This window comes from Mus caroli, chromosome 2 (assembly GCF_900094665.2).
Source record: "Mus caroli chromosome 2, CAROLI_EIJ_v1.1, whole genome shotgun sequence".
Taxonomy (NCBI): domain Eukaryota; kingdom Metazoa; phylum Chordata; class Mammalia; order Rodentia; family Muridae; genus Mus; species Mus caroli.
The window spans coordinates 98,148,081-98,171,192 of record NC_034571.1 but is presented as its reverse complement, the minus strand read 5'-3'; the positions used below and the strand labels follow the sequence as shown (position 1 = coordinate 98,171,192).

Below are 23,112 nucleotides of genomic sequence, written 5' to 3'. Positions count from 1 at the left end.
GCAGCCGCGCCCCGCCCCGCTCCCCCCCCCCCCCCCCCCCCCCCCCCCCCACACACACATGGGTAGGTTCGGATGCCTCTGTTTCCCACACACACACATGGGTAGGTTCGGATGCCTCTGTTTCCCTGTGGGTANAGCGGGGTCCCGGACGCCCCTGGTTTTCCTTTCGAGCAACCGAGAGCTAGGCGGTGGGAGTTGGGAGAGGGAGGTTAGACAAGTTCAATTCCAGCCTCACTTTCTCGCCCCCCCCCCCGCCACCCTCCCCCCCCCCCACACACACATGGGTAGGTTCGGATGCCTCTGTTTCCCACACACACACATGGGTAGGTTCGGATGCCTCTGTTTCCCTGTGGGTAATCCTAGAGAACTAGAAGGAGTGTTTGCAGTAGAGATGGCGTGCCTCTCAGGATCTGTGAGCTGGACAGAATCTCGGGGGGAAGCAGAATCCCGTGACCCCGTGTGAAGGCTATGGTTCTAAAGGGCCACGGACCTGAGAGCACATTTGATCCTAGCCCTGCTTTTGTGCAGGGCCACATCTACACCTGAACCTCGAGTTCTTAACTGCCTCCTGCAGGTGGGCACTGCAGAGTCGTGGTGTAGGAGACAGGATGGAAGGCAATCTCAGTAGCAGGTTGGGTGTTGTCCTTTGGGAACAGAATGTGAGCCAGCAGTTATGCCCACTGAACTAGAGCACACAGTGATGTTTAAAACAGAAACTGGGATGAGAGGGAGGAAGAAAGGAGGAGGTTAGGTTTGGTTTGGTTTGGAACAAACAAAGTCTCTGTGTGCCTCTGGCTGTTCTGGAATGCCACTTGTAGACCATACTGGTCTGGGACTTACAGAGATCCTCCTGCCTCTGTCTTCATAGTGCTGGGATTATATGGATGAGCCCCCTCACGTAGCCCGTTTTTATTCTTTGCTTAGAAAATGGATTAACCTATGTAAGCATGAAGATGAAAGAGCTTCAGTTTCTGTCGAGATCTCTGTCCTTCCTCAGGCTGCCTGTCAGGAGGGCTGGCCTAGAGCCAAGGAACAAATTCTAGGCTGGAAAGGCAGTGGCAAGATTAGGATGTTTAAAAAGCACCTTAAAATTTTGCACTCTTTCAAGCCATTAGTTAAGAGTTTGTGTTCCAAATTTGTTGTACTTTTTAAAAGTGATTTTTATTCTTGTTGTCTGTCTGTCTGTTTGTCTGTCTGTCTGTCTGTGTATGCACATGAGAGTGCTGATGCCAGAGGAGGCCAGAGAGCTACCCAACATAGGTGCTGGGAACTGAACTGAGGTCTCGCCTCTGATGTTCTAGCTTGTGTCAAGTCGACATAAAACTAGCCAGCACAACTGACCCCTTGCCACCTTGACACACAAACATATCGCTTTTCAATTAGAACCTTTTCTTTCTCATTTAGCTCCAAGATGGCACAGTAATATTAATATCACAATATAAAACATGAATGACTTTAAAAGTCCCATGGTCTTTATAAATTCAATCATACTAAAAGTTCAGTCTCTTTAAAATACTCATCTCTAAAATCCCAAAATCTCTTTCAAAAACTCAGTCTCTCAACTGTTGGCTTTTATAAAAATAGTAGTTAAATTAAATATTTTACTTCAAGAAGGAAGAGCCAGGGCATAGTCACAAACAGATCAAAGCAAAAACCAAACTACAACTGTGTAAATCTCTCAATGTCCAGTGTCTGGGATTCACTCCTGATATTTTGGACTCCTCCAAAGAGCCTGGGACATCTGCCCTATGCAATACACAGAGCATGTCTTCTAGGTTCAGGCTTCCACTCCACATGACTGCTGCTATTCTTGGAGGTTGTTCCATGGTATTGGCATCTCCAAAGTGCTGGGGTCCTCTGCAACTAGGATGTACTTTGACCAATAGCCTCTCCTGGGTTCTCATCATGGTGCCAAGCCTCAACTTTCCTCACGACTCCTTCAATGCTGGGGCTTCTTCTGCTGTTCTGGCTCCACCTTTACCAATGGCCTCTCCTGGCTTCTCAAGGTGCCAAGCCTCAGTTGCTTTCCCTGATCCCTTCATACCCTCAAGATGAGTTCAACCTGGAGACTCTTACACAGTCCCAAATTCAGCTGCTGGTATGAGGGACAATGTTGGTCACCTCTGGAACACAGCTTCTGTATACTGACTCTGTTGAAACACGTCCACAAGATTTCACCTTGGTGATGCTGGTTTCTTTGTTTTTTTTTTGTTTTGTTTTTTTGGTTTTTCGAGACAGGGTTTCTCTTTATAGCTCTGGCTGTCCTGGAACTCACTTTGTAGACCAGGCTGGCCTTGAACTCAGAAATCCGCCTGCCTCTGCCTCCCGAGTGCTGGGATTAAAGGCGTGTGCCACCATGCCCGGCGGTGATGCTGGTTTCTTAATCACTACAAATTGCTTAGCTTCAGCTAGCCAGCACCAGTTGTCCCAGTACTGCAAAGGTTTTACTAAAGTGTTTCTGGTCTCTTGTAAATCACAGCTGATTCTTCACCCCTAGCTAACCTAAGAACCACAGATTGTCAACTCGAAATAGCAAACAGTCTTGATAGTGTCTTTAAGTGACTCTCCAATGTCCCTCTGGAACTTCACATGCCGGGCCTGCATCATCTGCACTGCTCTCAACAGATTCCAAGCTCCCACAGAAAATCTCACTGAGCTTTTCTAGCCCAAAGTTCCAAAGTCCTTCCACAGTCCTCCCCAAACAACATCGTCAGGCCTGTCACAGTGATAACCCACGATTCTAGTACCACTTTGTCTTAGGGTTCCTATTGCTGTGGTGAGACACCATGACCAAAAACCAACTTGGGGAAAATAGGGTTTTTGGTTTTGTTTTTAAAGATTTATTTATTGTTATATGTAAGTACATTGTAGCTATCTTCAGACACACCAGAAGAGGGCATTAGGTCCCATTACTGGTGGTTGTGAGCCACCATGTGGTTGTTGGGAATTGAACTCAGGACCTTCAGAAGAGCAGCCAGTGCTCTTACCCTCTGAGCCACCTCGCCAGCCTGCAAAGAGTTATTTTATTCACAGTTCCATAGAATAGTTCATTATCAAAAGCAGCGAGGGCAGGAACCTGGAAAGAGGAACTGATACAGAGGGAGGCTGAGCATACAGAGGCTGAGCCAGCACAGGTGCTCTGGAAGAGCAGGAAGTGCTTTTAACCGCTGAGCCATCTCTCCAGTCCCCTACATTCATTTTCTTAATCCATTTTTCTCATGATTTCCCAGATTTCTTTTGCTGCCCCTTCTGAGATGAAACACGTATCTCATTTCCTTTAAAGTATTATGACTTTATAAGTATTTTCCTTTAAAGGCATCATGCATGACTGCCTGCTTCTAAAATTTTTCTCTCTTTTTCAGGGCAATATTTTCTGTGTTGGACCTAATGAAAGTTGACATGGCCAACTTCGCCATCAGTAGCATCAGGCCGCACCTCATGCAGCAGTCAGTCGAGTACGAGAGGAGGAAGTTTCAGGAAGTGTTGGAGAAGCAGCCGAGTGAGTAGCTCTGTGGGCGTTTTCATCAGTTGGCTTTTGTCTTGTAACACGTTTCATAAAAGCCAGTGACTGTTTGGAGCCCAAGGCGAGAATGGATGGAAGTAGTGTGCTTTGAGGAAGGAAAAGCACGGGATGCTGTTGTTAATCATCAAAAACAAAATAGCGAGGAATAAACTCAGCTGACAAGAGCTATGTGGGTCGGACCTGAGAGTAAAAATGGAAAAAATGAAGATTGCTAGATTCAATTTTTTGTTTTCCCAAAGGAAAACATCAGTTTCAGCTGAATTATGGCTCAGGTCTTGATTTTTGTCCTTGATGACAAATCTCTGTTAATTAGCTTTTCTCCTGCTGATGGGAACAGCAGGGAATGTCACTTTGCCTTTTTCCTTATTCATAACTCGGTATTCACAACCAGGAAAGGGCAGCTTTCACTGCTTGGTGGTGGTGTTTGGTTAGTGGGGTTTTTTGTTTGTTTGTTTGGTTGGTTGGTTGGTTTTTTTGTGTTTGTTTCTGTGTCAGGGTCTCAAAATACTTATAGCTCTAGGTAGAGGGCAACCTTGCCTTTCCAGTGGCAGGATTAAGGCTTGCACCACCACACCCAGCTTTTGTTTTGTTTTTGAGACCAGGTCTTGTTCTGCAGCCCAGATGGCCTGGTGTTCATCGTGAAATCCAGGCTGGCCTTAAACTATGACAGTCTTTCTGTCTTTGCTTCCCAAGCGTTGGGAAGAAAATGGCATTTTTACAAGCCTCGCGTGACTTCAGGTAAACAACGGACTGAGTCTAGTATAGCTGTGTTTGTAGGATGCTTTCAGACGCCATGTGGTGGTGCATTTCAGGTAGCACAGCTTTGCTGATGAGAGGGGAATGGCAGTCTGAATAGATCTTGTTGCCTGACCAGGTTGGTTAACTCAGTGGCCACAGAAGTTAATTCCTGCAGCCTTATATGGAAGCTTGGGGCCGGGAGGAATGGAAAGAGGGGAGAGTAGAAGTAGTGGGAGAAGATTGGCTGACACACTTCAGTTTGTGTGGGGCCACAGTCTTCTAGGCTAAAAGGCGTGGCAGAGTCAGGTGCCAGAAGCTCAGCTGCCCTGAAAGAATCATTGCTGTGTAGGAGCCTACCTAGAGTCATCACAGTAACTTGTCCACCACTCCAAGCTTTCCAAAGCCTGAATACCACAGAGAAAACCTGTCTCTAGAAGGCTAAAGGCAGGATGAGGCCATGTATATCAGCAGTCAGGACCAAATTGAGAACTTTGTGAAGAGAACAAAGGTGCATCGTGAGCGCCAGGGAGGAGCTGACAGTAGCTGTAACCCCAGCTCCTGCTTGCTTTGAAGGAGCTTCCACCAGAGCTGCACCTCTCCCACGGAGCACTTTCTACTCAGAATGTAGAGGACACTGGTGTTCTGATAGGTGCCTGTGTGTTACTAAGTTAGGAAAGCAGAGGGGGCATAAAGGCCACTGAAAGCCATCTGAGGGCCCCACTGACAGCTTCCACTGAACTGAGTCACACCAGAAACAGGGCTAGCCCTCGGTGTAAATGCTTCGCTAAACAAAGGGACTCCAGCCGGTGTCTTGTCCTATTTGTCTCTGAGCCAGAAGTTTTAGCATCTCTCTGAGCTGCAGTCAATCTGGGCTTCCAGCCACCTCAAATGTGGTCACTACTAGAGAAAAGAGTAGGTAGGAAGGAAGCAGGCAAGGCAAGGCCAGGCCAGGTTCTCGCCATGTCAGCGGTGAGGCAGGTGTCATGCATTTCTTTATAACAGGAATCTTCTATTCAGATTTGTCTGAGGTCACGAAGCTATCCATAAGCAATATGGTGATTTGGATTCAGTCTGTGGGTTTCAAAGTTCATTCTCTACCTTGCATTTCCCTGTAGAAACTCTCTCCACTAAGGTAATTCCAAATGTCCCTGCAAATGTCAGGGTGATGAGTGTAGCCCTGTTTTCCAGACTCCCTGGACTTTGTCACACAGTGGCTGGAGGAGGCCACAAATGACCTTTTGACTCAGAAGTACAAACATGCCCTGCCAGCGGGGGGAGGCGCAGCTGGCTCTGGGGACGCCCCACTGCTGACCCCTGTTTCTGTCCAGAATTACGCCTACCTGAAACTTCTGAAATGGGACCACTTCCAGAGACCTTTCCCCGAGGTAGGTGCTACTGGGCACGCTAGCCATTCATACGCTATCTCAAGGTGCACAGTTGTTTTTTTTTTTTTTAAGAATATTATTATTCTTATTCTAACACAAATCACATATCAAAAATGTCTTCATTTGAAACTATAACCACTTTAAATTTTCAGCGAATAAAATAGTGGATTTCATGGTGACATTTCATATATTGCTCATCCTCATCCTTATTACTGTCCCTTCTCTTTCTCTTTTCTGCTTGGTTTTACATTTATGTGTCTTCCTTCCTTTTCTTCTCTCTCTCTTCTCTTTCTCTCTCTGTATGTGTACATATGTGTACATTCTACATATGAGAAAGTGTGCAATGTGGTCTTTCTTTTCCATTCCCTCATTATTCTCTCTTGTTCTCCTCCCTTTGTGTTTTTGAGACAGGGGTTCTCCATGTACCCTTGGCTGTCCTGGAGCTTGCTATGCATTCCTGGGTCGTCTTGAACTCATGGAGATCTACCTGTCTCTTCCTATTTATCATGTGTCACTCAGTGCTTTCTGGTATATTTTCAGACTTATACAGTCCCCCTTGCAACATCGTCAGCCAGCGGACTTTTCTCCTCCTTCGAGTTCTGCTTTCCATATTTGTCTGTTCTGGATAGTTCTTGTTGTTTGTTTGTTGTTTGTTGTTTGTTGTTTGTTTGTTTGTTTGTTTAAGATTATTTAATGTATATGAGTACACTGTAGCTATCTTCAGATATACTGAAGAAGGCATCGGATCCTATTACAGATGGTTGTGAGCCACCATATGGTTGCTGGGAATTGAACTCAGGACCTCTGGAAGAACAGCCAGTGCTCTTAACCACTGAGCCATCTCTCCATCCCCTGGATAGTTCTATAAACGAGTATACAGCTGGCTCCTTTTGGGAAGCACAGTGGGGATACTTAGTGGCATGGACCAGTTCTTAATCATTTGATTTTTCATTATACTTAAAGAATTACTTGTTTTTACATTTGCTTATGTTGTTGTGGGAGGTGAACGTGGGAGTGTGGTCAGAGGACAACTTTCAGGAATTGTTTTTGTCCACCACGTGGAGTCTGAGGATCGAAGTTAAGTGATGGTGTTTGATGGCAGGTGTCTTTACCTGCTGAGCCATCTTGTTTTCTCTGTGTAGCTCTGGCTGTCCTGGAACTCACTCTGTAGACCAGGTTGGCCTCGAACTTAGAAATCCGCCTGCCTCTGCCTCCCAAGTGCTGGGACTAAAGGCATGTGCCACCATTGCCCGGCTCTGCTGAGTCATCTTGAAGACCCCATGGTGCTTTGAATTGTGAAATATGACACAAATATGCCATTTTTACCATTTTTAAGTATATGGTCAAGTGATATTAAAGACATACATGTCACTGTGCAGACATTCTCACTGCAGAATATCTCCATCTCCACAAACTCTGAAACTCTACCCATCAGTCAGCGTGGTTGTTTGAATGAAAATGGCCCTGTAGGCTCATATAATTGCATGCTTAGGTCCCAGTTAATAAACTGTTTGGAAAGGATTAGGCGGTGTAGCTTTGTTGGAGGATGTATGTCACTGGCAGTGGGCTTTGAGATTTTTGTCTTTCTTTCTTTCTTTCTTTCTTTCTTTCTTTCTTTCTTTCTTTCTTTCTTTCTTTCTTTCTTTTTTAAGATTTCCTTTTTTGGGCTGGGGAGATGACTCAGTGGTTAAGAGCATTGGCTGCTGTTCCAGAGGACTCAGGTTCAATTCCCAACACCCACATGGCAGCTCACAACTGTCTGTAACAACTGCAGTTCCAGATACTCTTAGACAGACAGACAGACAGACAAAACACCAATGCATAGGAAGTAAAAATAAATAAAATTTAAAAGATTTGTTCCAGGAAATACTAAAAAAACAATCCATGCTATGCCAGGAGTCTCCAGCAGGCTGCCTGGCCGGGCACTGGTGGGCATGGTCAGCCTGTTCTCATCTGGTAGAGACTCTCTAACTCAGCTCTGAAATCTCTCCACCTAGCTTGCTACATTCCCACAAACGAGCTGCTACCACACCAACCCCACACTTCAAAATTCCCATGGCCTTTTGGGGTGCACTTCTTGCAAACCCACACTTTGCAGCTGTACCTTTCTCTCTGGAACCCAACTGAGTCATAGTTCAGAATCAGTGATGACTCAGTCGCTGGGTGCAACAACTAGAATCTTGGGCTTGTAAGCCTTATTAAATCTAAATCCTTCAGTGGCAAATCCTGGTAGATTCACCATCTAAATGGGGGGGGGGGGGCACTTGTAGCTACATCCCTCCCACTGTCCCCATCCAAAAGCCCGCATCTCTCTCCTGCCTCTTCCACTCACCTCTGTCTGACCCAGAAGTCGGAAGTCTCCCCTACTAGAGAAGCTGAATTAGCATCAAAATACAAACAGCGCCAGGGCTACCACAACAAAGATTTTTTTGTTTTGTTTTGTAATTGTGTGTGTATGTCTGTGTGGACATGTGCCCGTGAGTTCAGTGCCCACAGAGGTCAGAAGAGGGCATCAGATCCCCTGGAGCTGGAGTTATAGGATGTTAGGACCCCCATGTGGGTGCTCTGCAAGAGCAGCCAGTTCTCTTCACCACTGAGCTTCGAGGTTTCAGAAGCTCATGCCAAGCCAAGTCCTTTAGCTCCTCCTCAGCACCAGTGCCTGTCTGCTCCCTGCCATGATGACATAAACTAACTCTCCAAAAGAATAAGCAAGTCCCCAGTGAAATGCTTTCTTTTATAAGGATGGCCTTGGTCGTGGTGTGTCTTCACAGCAATGGAACAGTGACTTAGAAAGAAGCCCCTACCGTTTTACTGCAAGTCCACAAATTTAATAACTCTAGGAGTTTAATTTTTATCTTTCTGGTTGTTTTGGCTTTTTCTGACAGGGTCTCCTGTGGCCCGGATTGGCCTTGAACTTCCAACCTTAGCCTTCCAAATGCTATGATAACAGGCCCAGCATGTCCAGGTGCATTGTGTACATGGAATCATGCCACATTTATCCTTTTGTGCCTGGCCTACTTATGATGTCTTCTGGGCTCATCATGTCAGTCTCCAACTGTGTGGGCACACCTCATTTCCTTCCCAGCTGGGACTGTGGCTGCATACTGTGTGGACGTTCAGCTTCAACTCTATAGGTTGTATCCTGGGTCACAATTTCTGGGTAGACTCCAGGCACACCACTTTGAGAAACTGCTCGCCTGTTCCCACAGCCCCACCAGTGGTGTGAAGTGCTTCCTGTCTGCTCTACTCAACTTTTTATACTGTTTTTATTCAATTTGTCTTTTATTTTTTATTTTATTTTATTTTTTTAAGAAAAGGTGTGTATGGGTGTTGCACATCCTTAATTTTTGAGTTCAAGGCCAGCCTGGTTTACAGAGTGAGTTCCAGGACAGCTAGGGCTACACAGAGAAATCTTGTCTCGAAAAAACCAAAACCAAACCAAACCAAACCAAAACAACAACAACAAAAAACAAAACCAAAAAAAGCAGACAGAAAACCCTGGTTTTGCTTCACAGCTTGCTCTCCAGAAACTCCTGTCACTCCTACAGAGAGCATTATCCTAAGCAGGTCTAGCTGCAGGAGCCATTCAAGAGGGTGACTAATGAGGGGTTCTCCACTTCTCTGGCAGAAACTAAGCTGGCGTGTGGCTTCCTCTGCCTTCTTTGAGAGCACTTGTTCCTTTTTTCAGCTTCAGACCTGCAGCTTCTGTAAATGTCTTTGTCATGGCCCCTATGTTTCCTTTCAAGAGCTGTAAGCTTCCCTTCTTGCCTGAGTTCCCTGTTGGGACGAAAGGGGACCTAAAGATGGTGTTGGCTTGTTAGAAATTGTGACACTGGGTAGTAGCACGAGATCTTCTGGAGGGAAGTTCTCGACCTGACACTTCTCTTACAATTGGGAAGATGGTGGCTTTTACTGGGACTGCATGTCTGTTACTAGCAGTCTTCTGCATCCTGAAGTCAAGTCCTGCCATGCTAGCTGACATCATGCCTTTGTGAGCAGTGAGATAAATGGAAACTGTTAATGAAGAAACCCCAGTCTTCAGGGAGGTTTAACCTGCTAAGGAGTCCGTCCGGCCTCTGACTCCATTTTCTGGTTCTTGTTTTCAACACTCTAGCCCATTCTCAAACTCGTGTTGATCCTCCTGCCTCAACGTTTCAGGATTACAACATAGACCACATCCCTGTTATCTTCTTACAGCAAAGCAGGTTCATTCATTCATTCTGTCTGTCTTTCTTCTCTCGCTCTTCTTTTTTCTTTTAGTTTTATTTATTTTATGTATGTGAGTACACTGTCACTCTCTTCAGACACACCAGAAGAGGGCATCAGATCCCATTATATTTGTGAGCCACCATGTAGTTGCTGGGAATTGAATTCGGGACCTCTGGAAGAACAGTCGGTATTTTTTAACTGCTAAGCCATCTCTCCAGACCCCAGCAAAGAGGTTCTTAAAGTTTGTCTGATTAACCTGTGAAAACTCAGACCTGGGCCAGGTGTTGCAGTGCACACTTATAACCCCAGTGCTCTGAAGGCAGAGGGAGGTGGATTTCTTTGAGTTTGCCGCCAGCCTAGTCTACAGAGTGAGCTCCAGGACAGCCACAGCTATGTGATGAGATCCAGTCCCCAAGCCTCCCCACCCCCAAATCAAAGAAAACAACCAAAAACCTCTGAACTGACCTTGCTGCTCTTCCCTCATCTCCTCTGGTAGCTAGGGGTAGTCAGGTAGGGTGGGACCTGGGTCCTTTAACACTACTGTCTCTGGTAGGGAAGGCCTGGGTCCTTTAACATGAAACGCAGTCCACTTTCAGGTGGCTTTTATGTGGTTATGAGTTCTGCTCAATTCGTCATTTCTGACTGTTCTCTTTATTTACATACCTGAGGTGGTTATTGTTTTTGTTTGTTCTGAGACGGCCTCACTTTGTATCTCAGGCTGGCTTTAGACTCATAGCAATCCTCCTGTCTCAGCTTTCTGGGTGTATTTGTGGGTGGGTGGAGGGGTGTCCACCTTGGAGCTCTTGGAGTTTTTGGAGCTCCTTTGTGCTATGGATATGAGGATGAATAACCATAGGCTCTGCTTCAAGATTCTCCCATCTATCAGCATAGGTGATTTCCTGGTTTGTGGGGGATAAAAATGGGGTCACCTCAGGACTTGAATGTTTCCCTTTCAAGTCTGGGACAGTTAGTTCTGGGCACATAGGAAGGCATTGGGCACCCTAGCTTCATCTTCTTTCTTCCCTTCCCTTCCTGCTACTGTACCTCCCCTCCTACTGATGGAGTAGTGGCTTTCAACTGCTCCCCTGCTGGGGGTTTCTTCATCTTTCAAGGGGCTGTAAAAAGGGCTGTCCCTTTTTGTATAGCCTCAGACAGTAAAGGCACTTGCCTGAGGTCATAGTCCTGTGAAGGGTTGGGCTTATCGCCAGACCTGCCTCAGCTAACAGTGTGGTGCTGTTCTAGCTCTGAAAGGCATGCAGGACATCTGAAAGGGCACCACAGAGCAGGCGGAGGCGCGGCTCTACTGCCCTCTGCTGGCCAGCTTGAATTTCTGCTCAGCAGTGCCGCGTGTGTTCATTGCAGACAGTTTTGATGGACCAGTCTCGTTTCCAAGAGCTCCAGCTCCAGCTGGAGCAGCTGGCCGTCCTGGGAGCCGTGCTGCTGGTCACGTTCAGTACCGCTGCACCGGGAATTTCTGGGCATGCCGACTTTGCCGAGAAGCTCAAGATGATGGTGAAGACTCTGCTAACGGACATGCATCTGCCGTAAGTGGCTGGGACCCTATAGTGGATGGACTTGTGGTGTACAGTAGGAGTTTCCCAGTGTAAGGCCGCTAGGAGATTAGAGAAGACTTTGCCTACCTGAAGTTTATTTATGGCTATCATGTTCAAGCTACAGGGAACTGTGAATTTAACAAGGCTCTAGGACTGTGGTTTTCAAATGTCTGTGCTCAGAGCCCACAATGAGCAATGTAGCTGTGACCAGAACATTCTAACACAAATAGAACTGAAGTAGACACCTCCTGAGGTAGAATTTGTCCTATGTTTAACCACTGACTTGCACCTACTGAGTTGTTCAACTAGCAGTAAATACCACGACCTTAGAGAATCCAGTGGAACGTAGACTTTGGCCCCAGGACAGTCTAGCGCCTGAAAGGAAAACCAGAAATCCACAGCTAGCCTTAGCTGTCTTCTGTCTCAAAAAACCAAACCAACTAAAACAACTGCAGAGGTCGGGGATATGCCTCAGCTGGCAAAGTGCTTACTATGTATGAGGCCTGGGACTTGATCTCCAGCATGGTTAAAAAAAAAAAAAAATCAAGATACAGAAGAGCATTTGATGAATAGGGCTTCCCTGTCCTGCCCCACAGCTACCCAGTTTCTGGTTCCTGTGTTTTCTCTGTTGGTTGTTAGAAGCCAGCTCTAAGCTTATTCACTGATGGCATGAGCTTTGTGCTTTGAGGCTTGGGATGTAGCTCTGTTGGGAGAGTGCATGCCTACTGCATGTGCCTAACATGCTCAGAGCACTGTAAAACCTGACATCGTAGCTCACAGCTCTAATCTTGGGAAGTAGAGGCAGGAGCATCAGAAGTTGGCAGTTTTCCTCCGCTGTAAAGTACAAGTTCTAGAGCTATGAGACCCTGTCCACAGCAGACAGCAACCACAGCAGAGAGCAACCGCTTTGGTATGATTAGAAAGGATCACAGCCTAGGAGGTGAGGGAGCAGGAGAGGGAGCCACGGGTCCCACACGCTCGCTCAGTGCTGTCATCCTTGTCAAGACAGGGCCAGGGTTGCATCCCTTGGTCTCCTGCTCCCCGTTCCTCTCTCTGTTCTAGTTCCTTCCATCTGGAGGACGCCCTGGCTTCCATTGGCGAGAAGGTTTGCCTGGAGGTGAGCAGCTGCCTCTCCCTGTGTGGCCCCTCTCCATTCTCCGTCGCTAAGGAGACTGTGCTCAAGGGCCAGATTCAGGCCCTCGCCAGTCCCGATGACCCCATTCGCAGGATCATGGGTACGTTGAAGAGACATTCTCTTGGAGGGTGTCTTATTTACTTCCTATTGCTGTAGTGAAATACGATGACCAAAAGCAAGTTGGGAGGGGGGATTTGTTTCATCTTAGAATTGTCAGGTCATACTCTGTCACTGAGGAATTCGAGGCAGGAACTGGAGCAGAAGAAGCCATGGAGGAATTTTGCTTATTGTCTTACTCTCCATGGCTTGCTCAGCCTGCTTTCTTATATAGCCCAAGTCACCTTCCAGGGTGACGCTGCTCAAGTTAGCTGGGGTGTCCTATATCAATAATTAACACACCTTTAATCCCAGCACCTGGGAAGCAGAGACAGGAGGTTCCTGAACTTGAGACTATCTTGGTGCAGGGAGCCCCACAACAGCCAAGACTGTACAGAGAAACCCTCTCTTGGAAAAGAAAAAGAAAGAAAAGCAAATATCCCACAAACCTGTCTCCATCTGACAGAGGCATTTTCTCAATTGAGGTTCCTCTTCCAAGATGACTTTAGCTTGTGTAAGCAACAGTAAAGATGCAGTGATTAGAACAGAGGGCTGGAGGGCAGGCCCTCAAAGGAAAACAGAGCTAGGCATGTAGTACAGTCCTTTAACCAGTACTCAGGAGAGAGAAGCAAGCGGATCTCTGTGAGTTCGAGGCCAGCCTGGTCTACATAGTAAGTTCCAGGCAAGCCTGAGACCTATAGTGAAACCTTGCCTTAAACCAGCCAGTGACCACAGCAGCAATAGACTCCCAGAGGGTTTGATGGAGTATGAGGGGGGTTTGAGGGCTGCTGGGTTAGGAGAGTGTGGTGAGGCTGCCCAGAAGGACAGGCAAGGACCAGAACCCATCCTTATCTCAAAGGTTCTGACTCTAGTGTCACAGACCTTAACTCAGATCCTTGTTACTAGGTCATTTTATACAAAATGAATACTGTGGATTTTTTAAAAATTAAGACAGTTTTTCAAAGCTTGCCTTACCCAGCCCTGCGTTAGCCACAGCTCAGCTTGGGGTCGCTGAGGAAGAGGAGGAGGCTTCTTTGAATCAGAGATTTCTATCTCGCAGGGAAGGCCTTTGAGCACCCGAAGCCTCCGTGCTCCTTCTTGTCCCATTGTCTTGTTTTGGTTTTTGAGACAGAGTTTCTGTGTGTAGCCCTGCCTGTCCTGGAACTCTGTAGACCAGGCTGGCCTCGAACTCAGAGATCTGACCTGCCTCTGCCTCCTGAGTGTGCGGCACCACTGTCTGGCTTCGTCGTAGTTACAGACAGCAGTCCTAGGTGGGAATGACACAGAACTCTGATCCTGGGGAGTTTCCAGCTCTAGGAACTTCAGAAGAACCAGATCCCTTGGGAATGGAGAAGTGTAGGACTCAGCTGTCAGTGTGTTTGTGTTGTGGGTTCTTTTGTTTGTACTTGAGAGAGGCAAAGCTGAAAGGTATCAACCAAAATTGTTCCTCTAAGTCAAACAAGACCACAGATGACTTCTGTGGTCTCCCATTGTGAGCATCAAAGAAGGAAGCCTGTGTTCAGTCATGACAGACAGAAGAAGTTAGCAGGACAAGTTTTATCTTCCTTCCATCCCTCCTTTTTCCCCCTTCTCTTCCCTTCTAATATTTTAAGTTCTGGAAATTAAATCCAGGGTCATTCACTCTACCACACTGCTGTATATTTAACCCTCTTTACTTTTTTGAACATTTTCTTTCTAAGATTTTATGTATTTATTGAGACAAGGGCTCTATGTAGGTATGGCTGGTCTTGAACTCATGGAGGTACATCTATCTCTGCTGGGATGAAAGGCATGTATTGTAAGTGTGTGTGTGTGTGTGTGTGTGTGTGTGTGTGTAGTACAGTGTTCTTAAGGCTGAGCTGTGTCTCCAGCCCCGCCCCCACATTTGAACTTGTTCTTGCTTTTATTTTCCTTCTCTGTGCATGTGTGCCCTGTGGCAGTGGCCAGTGTGGCCTCAGTGGCCTGATCCTCTTTAGAGCAGAGGATGCTGCCGCAGACTCCTTGTGTGCACGTATATGTTCTTCCCCTCAGAAGTGCAAAGTTGTACGGATCTGATCTGGGGGTGACTAGGAAAGACTTCCCCGAGAAAGTGATGACTCCCTTATCTGAAACCTAACCAGACATGAATAAAGTCGCCTTGAAGAGACAGCCCTGATTACTCTTCCCTTTCGCCACAGAGTCCCGCATTTTGACCTTCTTGGAGACATACCTTGCCTCTGGTCATCAGAAGCCCTTGCCTACTGTGCCTGGGGGATTGGGTCCCATTCAGAAAGAGCTGGAAGAAGTTGCTGTGAAATTTGTGCGCCTGGTCAACTATAACAAGATGGTGTTCTGTCCTTACTACGACGCAATCCTTAGTAAGCTCCTCGTCCGCTCCTGAGGATGCAGCTGCCACAGCAGCTCTCATCTCCTGAGACCCCGCTCTCGCAGTGCTGTGCCGGGCTTCGGAGAATGGCGGCCTGCGTACATTCCTGTTTAATAGCGCTGGTTCCACGGGACGGAAGGATGCACTGGATTCTGTTTTGAGGACCGTATGTATGAGTGCAAGTTTACAAACCTAAGGAGCTTTGGTTCTCTTGAGTAGGAGCTCAGAGCCTTCAACAGTTGGCTGCCTCTGTCTCAGATCCTGCCTCCTCAGGTTGGGGGAGCCGCTTCTCCCAAGAAACCTGAGACAGTTGTCTCTCAAAAGTCATTCTTTCTCAGATGCTCTGTGCCCGCAGTCATAAGCCAAGATTTATCCTCCTGTCCTGTTTACAGCCTTCCTCCCACTACTCTTCCTGTGGGTGCTTATGGCAGGGCTGTCTATAGCCTTACAGTGTCCTAACCGGCTCCTTCCCACTCTACCCATTGATTGCTTCTTGGGACTGGCCTAACAGTGTTCCAGAGCCCTTTGGTCTACAGCAGAGTTACTTAATAATTTATTTTCTATTATTATTGAAACAGCATCTCTATATATACTCCCCTGGCTGGTATGGAACTTGCTTATGTAAAACAGGCTGTCCCAGACTTCTAATCCTCCTGCCTCTGCCTTACAAATGCTAGGGTTACAGAGCTCTGCCACCATACCCAATGGATAGAACTTGATTTTTAAAAGCTTGTTGTGTCAGCTTGTATGTAGTACAGTGGCCAGTGATCGCCTAGCCTGCACGAGGTCCCGGGGTTGATCTCCCCCATCTAAACAACGAAGGATGTATACACACACACACACACACACACACACACACACACACACACACATGCCTGTATTGAGAAGCCATAAGCCCCTGGAGCTTCAGTTTTAAAAGGTAGAAGAATTGTTTGTGCCCAGGAGCTCAGGAGCAGCTTAGGAACCAGAAATTGCAACTTAAACTCAGGTGTGGTGGTGCACACCTTTAGTCCCAGTACTTGGAAGGCAGAGGTAGGTGAATCTCTGAGTTCTAGACCAGTCTGGTCAATAGAAGGAGGAGTTCCAGGCCAGCTAGGGATACACAGAGAAACCCGGTCTCACAAAACAAAATAGAAATGCGGTTCTTTCTACAGAAGTACTCCGGAGCCTTGACTGTGGCAGTTAAAGCTGATGAAGCCAGGCACGGTGACATGCTATAGCTGGTCTTTGCTACTTTGTGGGTTCGTCTATTTCCCACCCTTTATCCTCCCCTCCGCTTCTCCCCCTAACACTAGATAGGAGAGAAATAAGGATTGGGGGGTCCCTAAATTTAATCTTTCTTTTGTTTTCATTTGACTGTGGCTACTAACAGACCACAACCGTTCTCCATCTTCCTTTAACGACCAGCAACCACCCACCCTGCCTCTTGGTGCCCCATTGTTTATATACCTTCTGAAAAGTTCCCAGAATTCCAAACACCACGGTTATAGACTTAACTTTGGTGAGATAACTTTCCAATTCTTAGAAACTGGGTTTAAACCTTTTGAAGTGGCCATGCTGAGTGCCAGGATTTTTGTGAAATGATTGTTATACCAGCTCCTGTGTCCACCAAACCTTCTATTTCAATATCATTTAATTGCCATTTTAATTTTGGCTTCTGATCATTAACAGCTGTTTGCCAGAACATATATTTTCCAGGACTTCCAAACCCTCCTGTTCATTGTACTGGAATAGCCTTTGATGTAGGGAAATTAACAGCAAAGCATCCTGTCACCTGTGTTAAATTGCATCTCTTTTCACATAGGCTGGAATTTTAACTTCTCTTTTGAAATCTGATCTATAATTCCTGGATGCACAATGAATCTTTGGGAAGTCAAACCTCACCTTTGCAAGACCCTCTCTACCGTTCCTGATGGCAAAGGACCGTAAACTCCAGTAGTTGCTATGTAACACTTGAGTTTTTCAGGAGAGTGAGAGGTTTGCCTGTGGCCTTTTCTAGAGCAGCACTGCCTGCAGTACTGCTCAGTGAACATCTAATGCCCATTGGAGGTTTCTTTGCTCAGCATGCTGCCCCTTAGCTGAGATGGCTTGTCATTTCTGCTGCCAGACCCCGAAGGCCCTTTCCCAACTGTAAGAAATCATCTTGAATATCTCTTTTGGATCTGCATTTCTGAACCCTGTGGCAGCTTTTGCCACCTTTCGTATACACCCTGGGACGCGTAGGCCTTCTTTCTGCTTGAGATTTAAGAAAACCATTGCCCCTAGAAACTGCTCACTCCACTTCCCAGTGCTGTACTGTATTTTTCAAAGTTAATGGACTGGCCATCTTGAGATCTGAGGCTTTTGGTTTGGTCACAGTCTCTTTGCAAATGACCGTATTTCCCACAGTTGAAGCACAGGGCATTTTGATGATTGGAGACCACTAGCTAGAGCTTGACCTATCAACATGATGTACATTAGAACCAATATGGGTCATATCCCTTATCTGTTCATCCTCAGGCACTGCCCATGTCTTTAATGGTCTACTGTAGCTTTTATTTATTTTTGCTACTTTGTGTGGGATCTGTGTGGGTTCTTTCTCCTAACAGTATCTTCTCTGGCTAGGATCAGCTTCTCTGACTCACCCTCCTCTCCAGCCCTACTCAGTCTTCTCTCTTCTGCATCACCTGTCTTACTCAGTCTTCTCTCTTCTGCATCACCTGTCTTCTGTGATCCTTCTCTTTCCCTCTACTCCCATTCTCTCTCCAATCCTACTCCTGTCTCCTGGACTCCTACCCAGCCTTTGCTGGCTTTTTATATCCTCTTCTGTTCCCAGAAGTACAGGAGGAAACCAACACTAATGGTCAAGCAGTTCTAACAGGTAAGCATTCCCAGAGAGCAGTTGACTAGCTGGGGATCCTTTAAAGGGCCAGGCACACAAAAGAAATCATATTATTCCCCCTCTTTGTTTTAGCTACTAACTATGCAGTTTTGAAGCTGTTTCTCCATTCTTTTCAATGTCTTTCCCAGGGTTCTCAGGTATCTGATGTGATCTTTCTGTTGATTCCTCAGGAGCATATACACAACTGAGTGAGGTAGAAACTTAACAGCAGGCCGGGTGTGGTGGCACACGCCTTTAATCCCAATACTTGGGAGGCAGAGGCAGGCGGATTTCTGAGTTTGAGGCCAGCCTGGTCTACAAAGTGAGTTCCAGGACAGCCTGGGCTACACAGAGAAACCCTGTCTCAAAAAACCAAAAAAAAAAAAAGAAACCTAACAGCAATGCTTCTCTTCCCTGTAATGTGGATACCGCTTCTTGAACATTTTATGCTCCTGGACTATCTCATCTTCTAGCATCTTGTGTTCTGGAGTTCCTCACTGAAGTCTCTAAACCTCTGCCCCGAGTTCTATGAGCCTTTGGCTTGCAGCCCTAACTTGGACATGCAAGATGCAGTATTCAGTATAGTCTGTCTTAAGTCCTGCTCATAGGCCTGTGGCTGCTCTGCCCTGTGGGTGGCTGCAGTGCAGGAGGCCAGAGTCCTGCTCCTAGGCCTGTCCGTGGTTAGGAGCTGAATGTTTCTTGCCCAGGCTTCTCTGGCTGGCAGGGGAAGGCAGTGACTGGTCAGGCGCTCCTCCTTTGCTCTTTTTAGGGTCAGTGGCCAAGGTTTTCAGAAGACCTCCCCTCAATTCACAGCTTTTCATTTCCTGTGGAAATATAAACAAATTTGTGTCCCCAATGCAAAACCTTCACTGACTTCCTTCCATTCTGATTTTACCACATCCTTAGAGTGTATACAGGTTGACTTAATGCCACAGTTTTTTCTCTATAACTCAGTGTCTCTCAGCTGCTATTATTCCTTTCTTACTTTCAGAAAATTTAAAGTTAACAGAGCACTGTTTAATCCATCCCTGGGTCTTTATTCTTCCTCTTAGTTTTATAAGCATTTCTTTTAAAGTACAATTAAATCTTTCTACAACTGCTTGTTCTGTAGAATTTTGTGGTAGACCTGTAATGTACTTTATATTATAATGTGTAAAGAATTGCTTCGTCTTACTGGAAACATATGTGGGGTGTTGTTGGTCTTAATTCCTCCAGGTATCCCCACAATAGCCATTACTTCCAGTATATGTGTACTTGCAGAATCAGCTCCTTCAGAACTCAAAGCAGTTGTCCACTGAAACCCTGCGCATGTATGTGGTATGGTGTGATGTACAAACTTTAGTTTTCTTTTCTTTTCTTTTTTAAAGATTTATTTATTATTATACATAAGTACACTTAGCTGACTTCAGACGTACCAGAAGAGGGTGTCAGATCTCAGTATGGGTGGTTGTGAGTCACCATGTGGTTGCTGGGATTTGAACTCAGGACCTTTGGAAGAGCAGTCAGTGCTCTTACCCGCTGAGCCCCAAACTTTAGTTTTCTAAACTCGGCAAAATAAAACCATCTGCCAGATTTTATTTCTTTTGATATCCCTAGGGTTACTTCCAACAAGTAATGGAGTTTGGTTATACAGAAAACAAGTAGGACACTTTCTTATCATTTCCTTAGCTTGTTGATAGATGCTAGAAATTGTTTTCTTTAAACCTTTACTGTTTGTTAGCTTGGTATTTTTCATGAAAATTTGAGGCTTCTAACAAATTTCCTATTAATAATTGGTCAATTTCTTCACTTTCTTGTGCTGGAAGGACCTGGCAAGCCTGTGATTTACTTACCAGCTTGGAGATCCAGGGTAAACCAAGGTGGGGTGTAGAGTTAGTGTTAGAGTTAGACCACTCAACAGACTTTTCTCTGAGGGATTCTCTGGGGCTTGCAAAAAGAGTGACAGAACAGACACACTGACACACACACACACATGCACACACACATGTGCACACACACACACACATAGACTCTCTCTCTCTCTCTCTCTCTCTCTCTCTCTCTCTCTCTCTCTCTCTCTCTGTGTGTGTGGATGAAGCAGACTTAGAGCTCCAACCACTTTATATACGTACATACACATACACACATTGGCTGGAGAGAGCAAAGGTCCAACAATTTCACATATACACATACGTACATACACATACATTTGGTGGATGGAGCAAAGCTCCAATGAGCAAGCTCCAGCAACTTAATTTTTTTTCTCTTAGTCCTTTTGTATCATCTAAGATAAAAATTCTCTCTTTAATAACAAGGATTACCTCATAGCCCCAAGTTATATATTCTCTAAATCACTACAAAACATATTCTTCCAAAACAGAATAAAATTATTATACAAAGGAAATTACAACAGAATTAGCTATATATTTATCTTTTGAAACTCATACTTAACTAAATGTTTCCCATCTATGTTTCTCTCTACAAGTTCATAACCCCAAAGCTATAATCCTTTTGTCATGGATTAACAAGGTTTAAGCAAGCCAAGTCAATAGAAGCAAGTTTTTCCTGTGTGTAGCTGACAGTTTGTATTTACCAAGAACTAGGCCACCTATCCTAGGTCTTATTTTTGCAGTCTTGCTCTAAGCAAGACTTCAAAAAGCAAGTTCATAGTGGAACTACTTACTCTTTGTTCATGTCCTCCTGTACTTTGTGCACACACTGAAATCTGAGCATATCCCTAGATCACAAGATCCAGGAACTCAGACCTAGGCTAGAATGAAATGCCTTCTTTGATCATTAACTTGTCCCAAGCCTGTTCTTTTCTCCCAATTATGTGCTTGTAATGCATGAAAGCTCCTATCCCAACCTCTGCAGCCCTCACTGTCCTACAAGGGAAGGGGCACGTTCTACTCTTAATTCTAAGTTTATTATATCTTTTTGGCAAAACAACTTAAACTATTGCCTTAAACTTTCTATCAACTATTCAACTTCTTAAAACTATTTAAGTCATGAATTCCACAAAGTTATTAATTCACATACAATATTTTATGAAAGTCCATCTTCATATTGATCTGCAGAAAAATTGCCCAGTAGAGTGGGCAGTCTCCCAAGAAGCAATCACACCAGACTGTAGACAGTGAGGGTCTCCCCACGCCCATTCACACCATGCTAGATACAGGAGGAGCACAGCAATGACAAGCATGAGGAGGCACAGCAGCAGCAAGAAGCAATCCAGAGACAAAGGCCCTGGGGCTGTGCCTCTGCAGGAAGCTCACTTGCCTGTTGCAGTTCCTCCTGCGTGGCAGGAGTGCCATTGCTCTATCCATACAGGCTTAGTCAGCCATTTTAAGGGAAGAAGGGTGGGGATGTTGGTATAGCATCAGCAGTGCCTCCTTTCCCCCACCCCTGCCCCAAAACAAACCTTACAAATTTAGAAACTCAATCCATGTAGTGTCTGGTTTTGGATAACCTGCGTAGTCTATGGTTCTTTTTTGTTCTCTCTCTCTCTCTCTCTCTCTCTCTCTCTCTCTCTCTCTCTCTCTCTCTCTCTCTCTCTCTTTTTTTGGAGACAGGGTTTCTCTGTGTAGCCCTGACTATCCTGGAACTCACTCTGTAGACCAGGCTGGCCTCAAACTCCCAAGCGCCACCACGCCTGGCATAGTCTGTGATTCTTTTTTTTTTTTCTTTATTAGATATTTTCTTTATTTACATTTCAAATGCTATGCCGAAAGTTTCCTATACCCCTCTTCTTGGCCCTGGCATTTCCCTGTACTGGGGTATATAAAGTTTCATATTGTTGTTCTACCTATAGGGTTGCAGACCCCTTCCACTCCTTGGGTACTTTCTCTAGCTCCTCCATTGGGGACCCTGTGTTCCATCCAATAGATGACTGTGAGCATCCACTTCTTTTTTTGTTTGTTTGTTTGTTTTAGATTTATTTATTTTATTTATATGAGTACACCAGAAGAGGGCATCAGATCTCATTTCAGATGTTTGTGAGCCACCATGTGGTTGCAGGGACTTGAACTCAGGGCCTCTGGAAGAGCAGTCAGTGCTCTTAACCACTGAGCCATCTCTCCAGCCTGAGCATCTGCTTCTGTATTTGCCAGGCACTGGCATAGCCTCACAAGAGATAGCTCTATTAGGGTCCTTTCAGCAAAATCTTGCTGGCATATGCAATAGTGTCTGGGTTTGGTGGCTGATTATGGGATGGATCCCTGGGTGGGGTAGTCTCTGGATTGTCCATCCTTTCATCTTAGCTCCAAACTTTGTCTCTATAACTCCTTCCATGGGCATTTTGTTCCCTATTCTAAGGAGGAATGAAGTATCCAAACGTTGGTCTTCCTTCTTCTTGATTTTCTTGTGTTTTGCAAATTGTATCATGATGACATTTTTCAGCATCCTCCCCAGAAGCATCTTCCACTTGATCCACTATTTGAGGAATTGTCTCTGATATTGAGGGGATATTAATCTGAGTTCTGTTTCTCACTGCTCTAATAAATTTCATTCCCATAAATTTATTGTTATGTCAGTCACATAAGGCCCTAACTTTCCTATTTGATTTTCTGGCCCTACACATTTAACCCATCACACAATTTGTTTTATCTGAAATAACTTCCCAATTTCTAGAAACTGGGTATAAATCTGTTGAAGTGGCCATTCTGAGTGCCAAGGTTTTTTTGTGAAATGATTGTTGGTTGGGGTTTTGTGCACTTTGTATTCAGAAGCTGAATTGACTTGGCCCGTGGGTCAGTCAGTGGGAAAGAGTGGGGATAGAGGGGCAAGAGATGTGAAGAATGGAGACAAGACAGGCTTTTTCAAGCCAGGCAGTGGTGGTGCACACCTTTAATCCCAGCCCTTGGGAGGCAGAGGCAGGTGGATTTCTGAGTTCGAGGCCATCCTGGTCTACAAAGTGAGTTCCAGGACAGCCAGGGCTACACAGAAAAACCCTGTCTGGGGGGGAAAAATGGCAGGCTATTTCAAGTCTCGTTTATTGAAAGGCAACTATGGGTATATAAGCACAAGCTGGGGAGTGTAGCTGGAGACACTTAACCACAAGTCCAGGATGTCTCTGAGAAAAACACGGTGTTATCAGAGTGTGTTTAGCTGTGGTGGGCTGCTTGCAAAAACATGATAGAAAGACAAGTCGCTTGTCAGGGTGGAAAAGTACTAATCTGTAAGTAAATAACCCAAGAAGGATGCAGAGATGATAGCCACTTTCTGCTAAGAGTCGGCTCCCAACACTGAATTCTGAGCCCCTAACCAGACT

At 45.6% G+C, this 23,112-nt stretch overlaps 1 protein-coding gene across 2 annotated transcripts in view; it reads left to right on the top strand.

Moving 5' to 3' along the window:
* The window catches only part of Tcp11l1 (t-complex 11 like 1), a 32,853-nt gene extending 14,706 nt beyond the window's left edge, over positions 1-18,147 (top strand). Inside the window, exons 6-10 of one of the 2 annotated variants that reach the window (XM_021154593.2) lie at positions 3,363-3,499; positions 5,450-5,646; positions 11,218-11,399; positions 12,471-12,643; positions 14,817-18,147. In XM_021154593.2, coding sequence (XP_021010252.1) covers positions 3,363-3,499; positions 5,450-5,646; positions 11,218-11,399; positions 12,471-12,643; positions 14,817-15,019 — 892 coding nt within the window. In that variant the 3' untranslated portion in view covers positions 15,020-18,147. The remainder of the gene's footprint in view (positions 1-3,362; positions 3,500-5,449; positions 5,647-11,217; positions 11,400-12,470; positions 12,644-14,816) is intronic. The other variant, XM_029474482.1, reaches the window with a different exon arrangement.
* Positions 18,148-23,112: the final 4,965 nt, after the last annotated feature.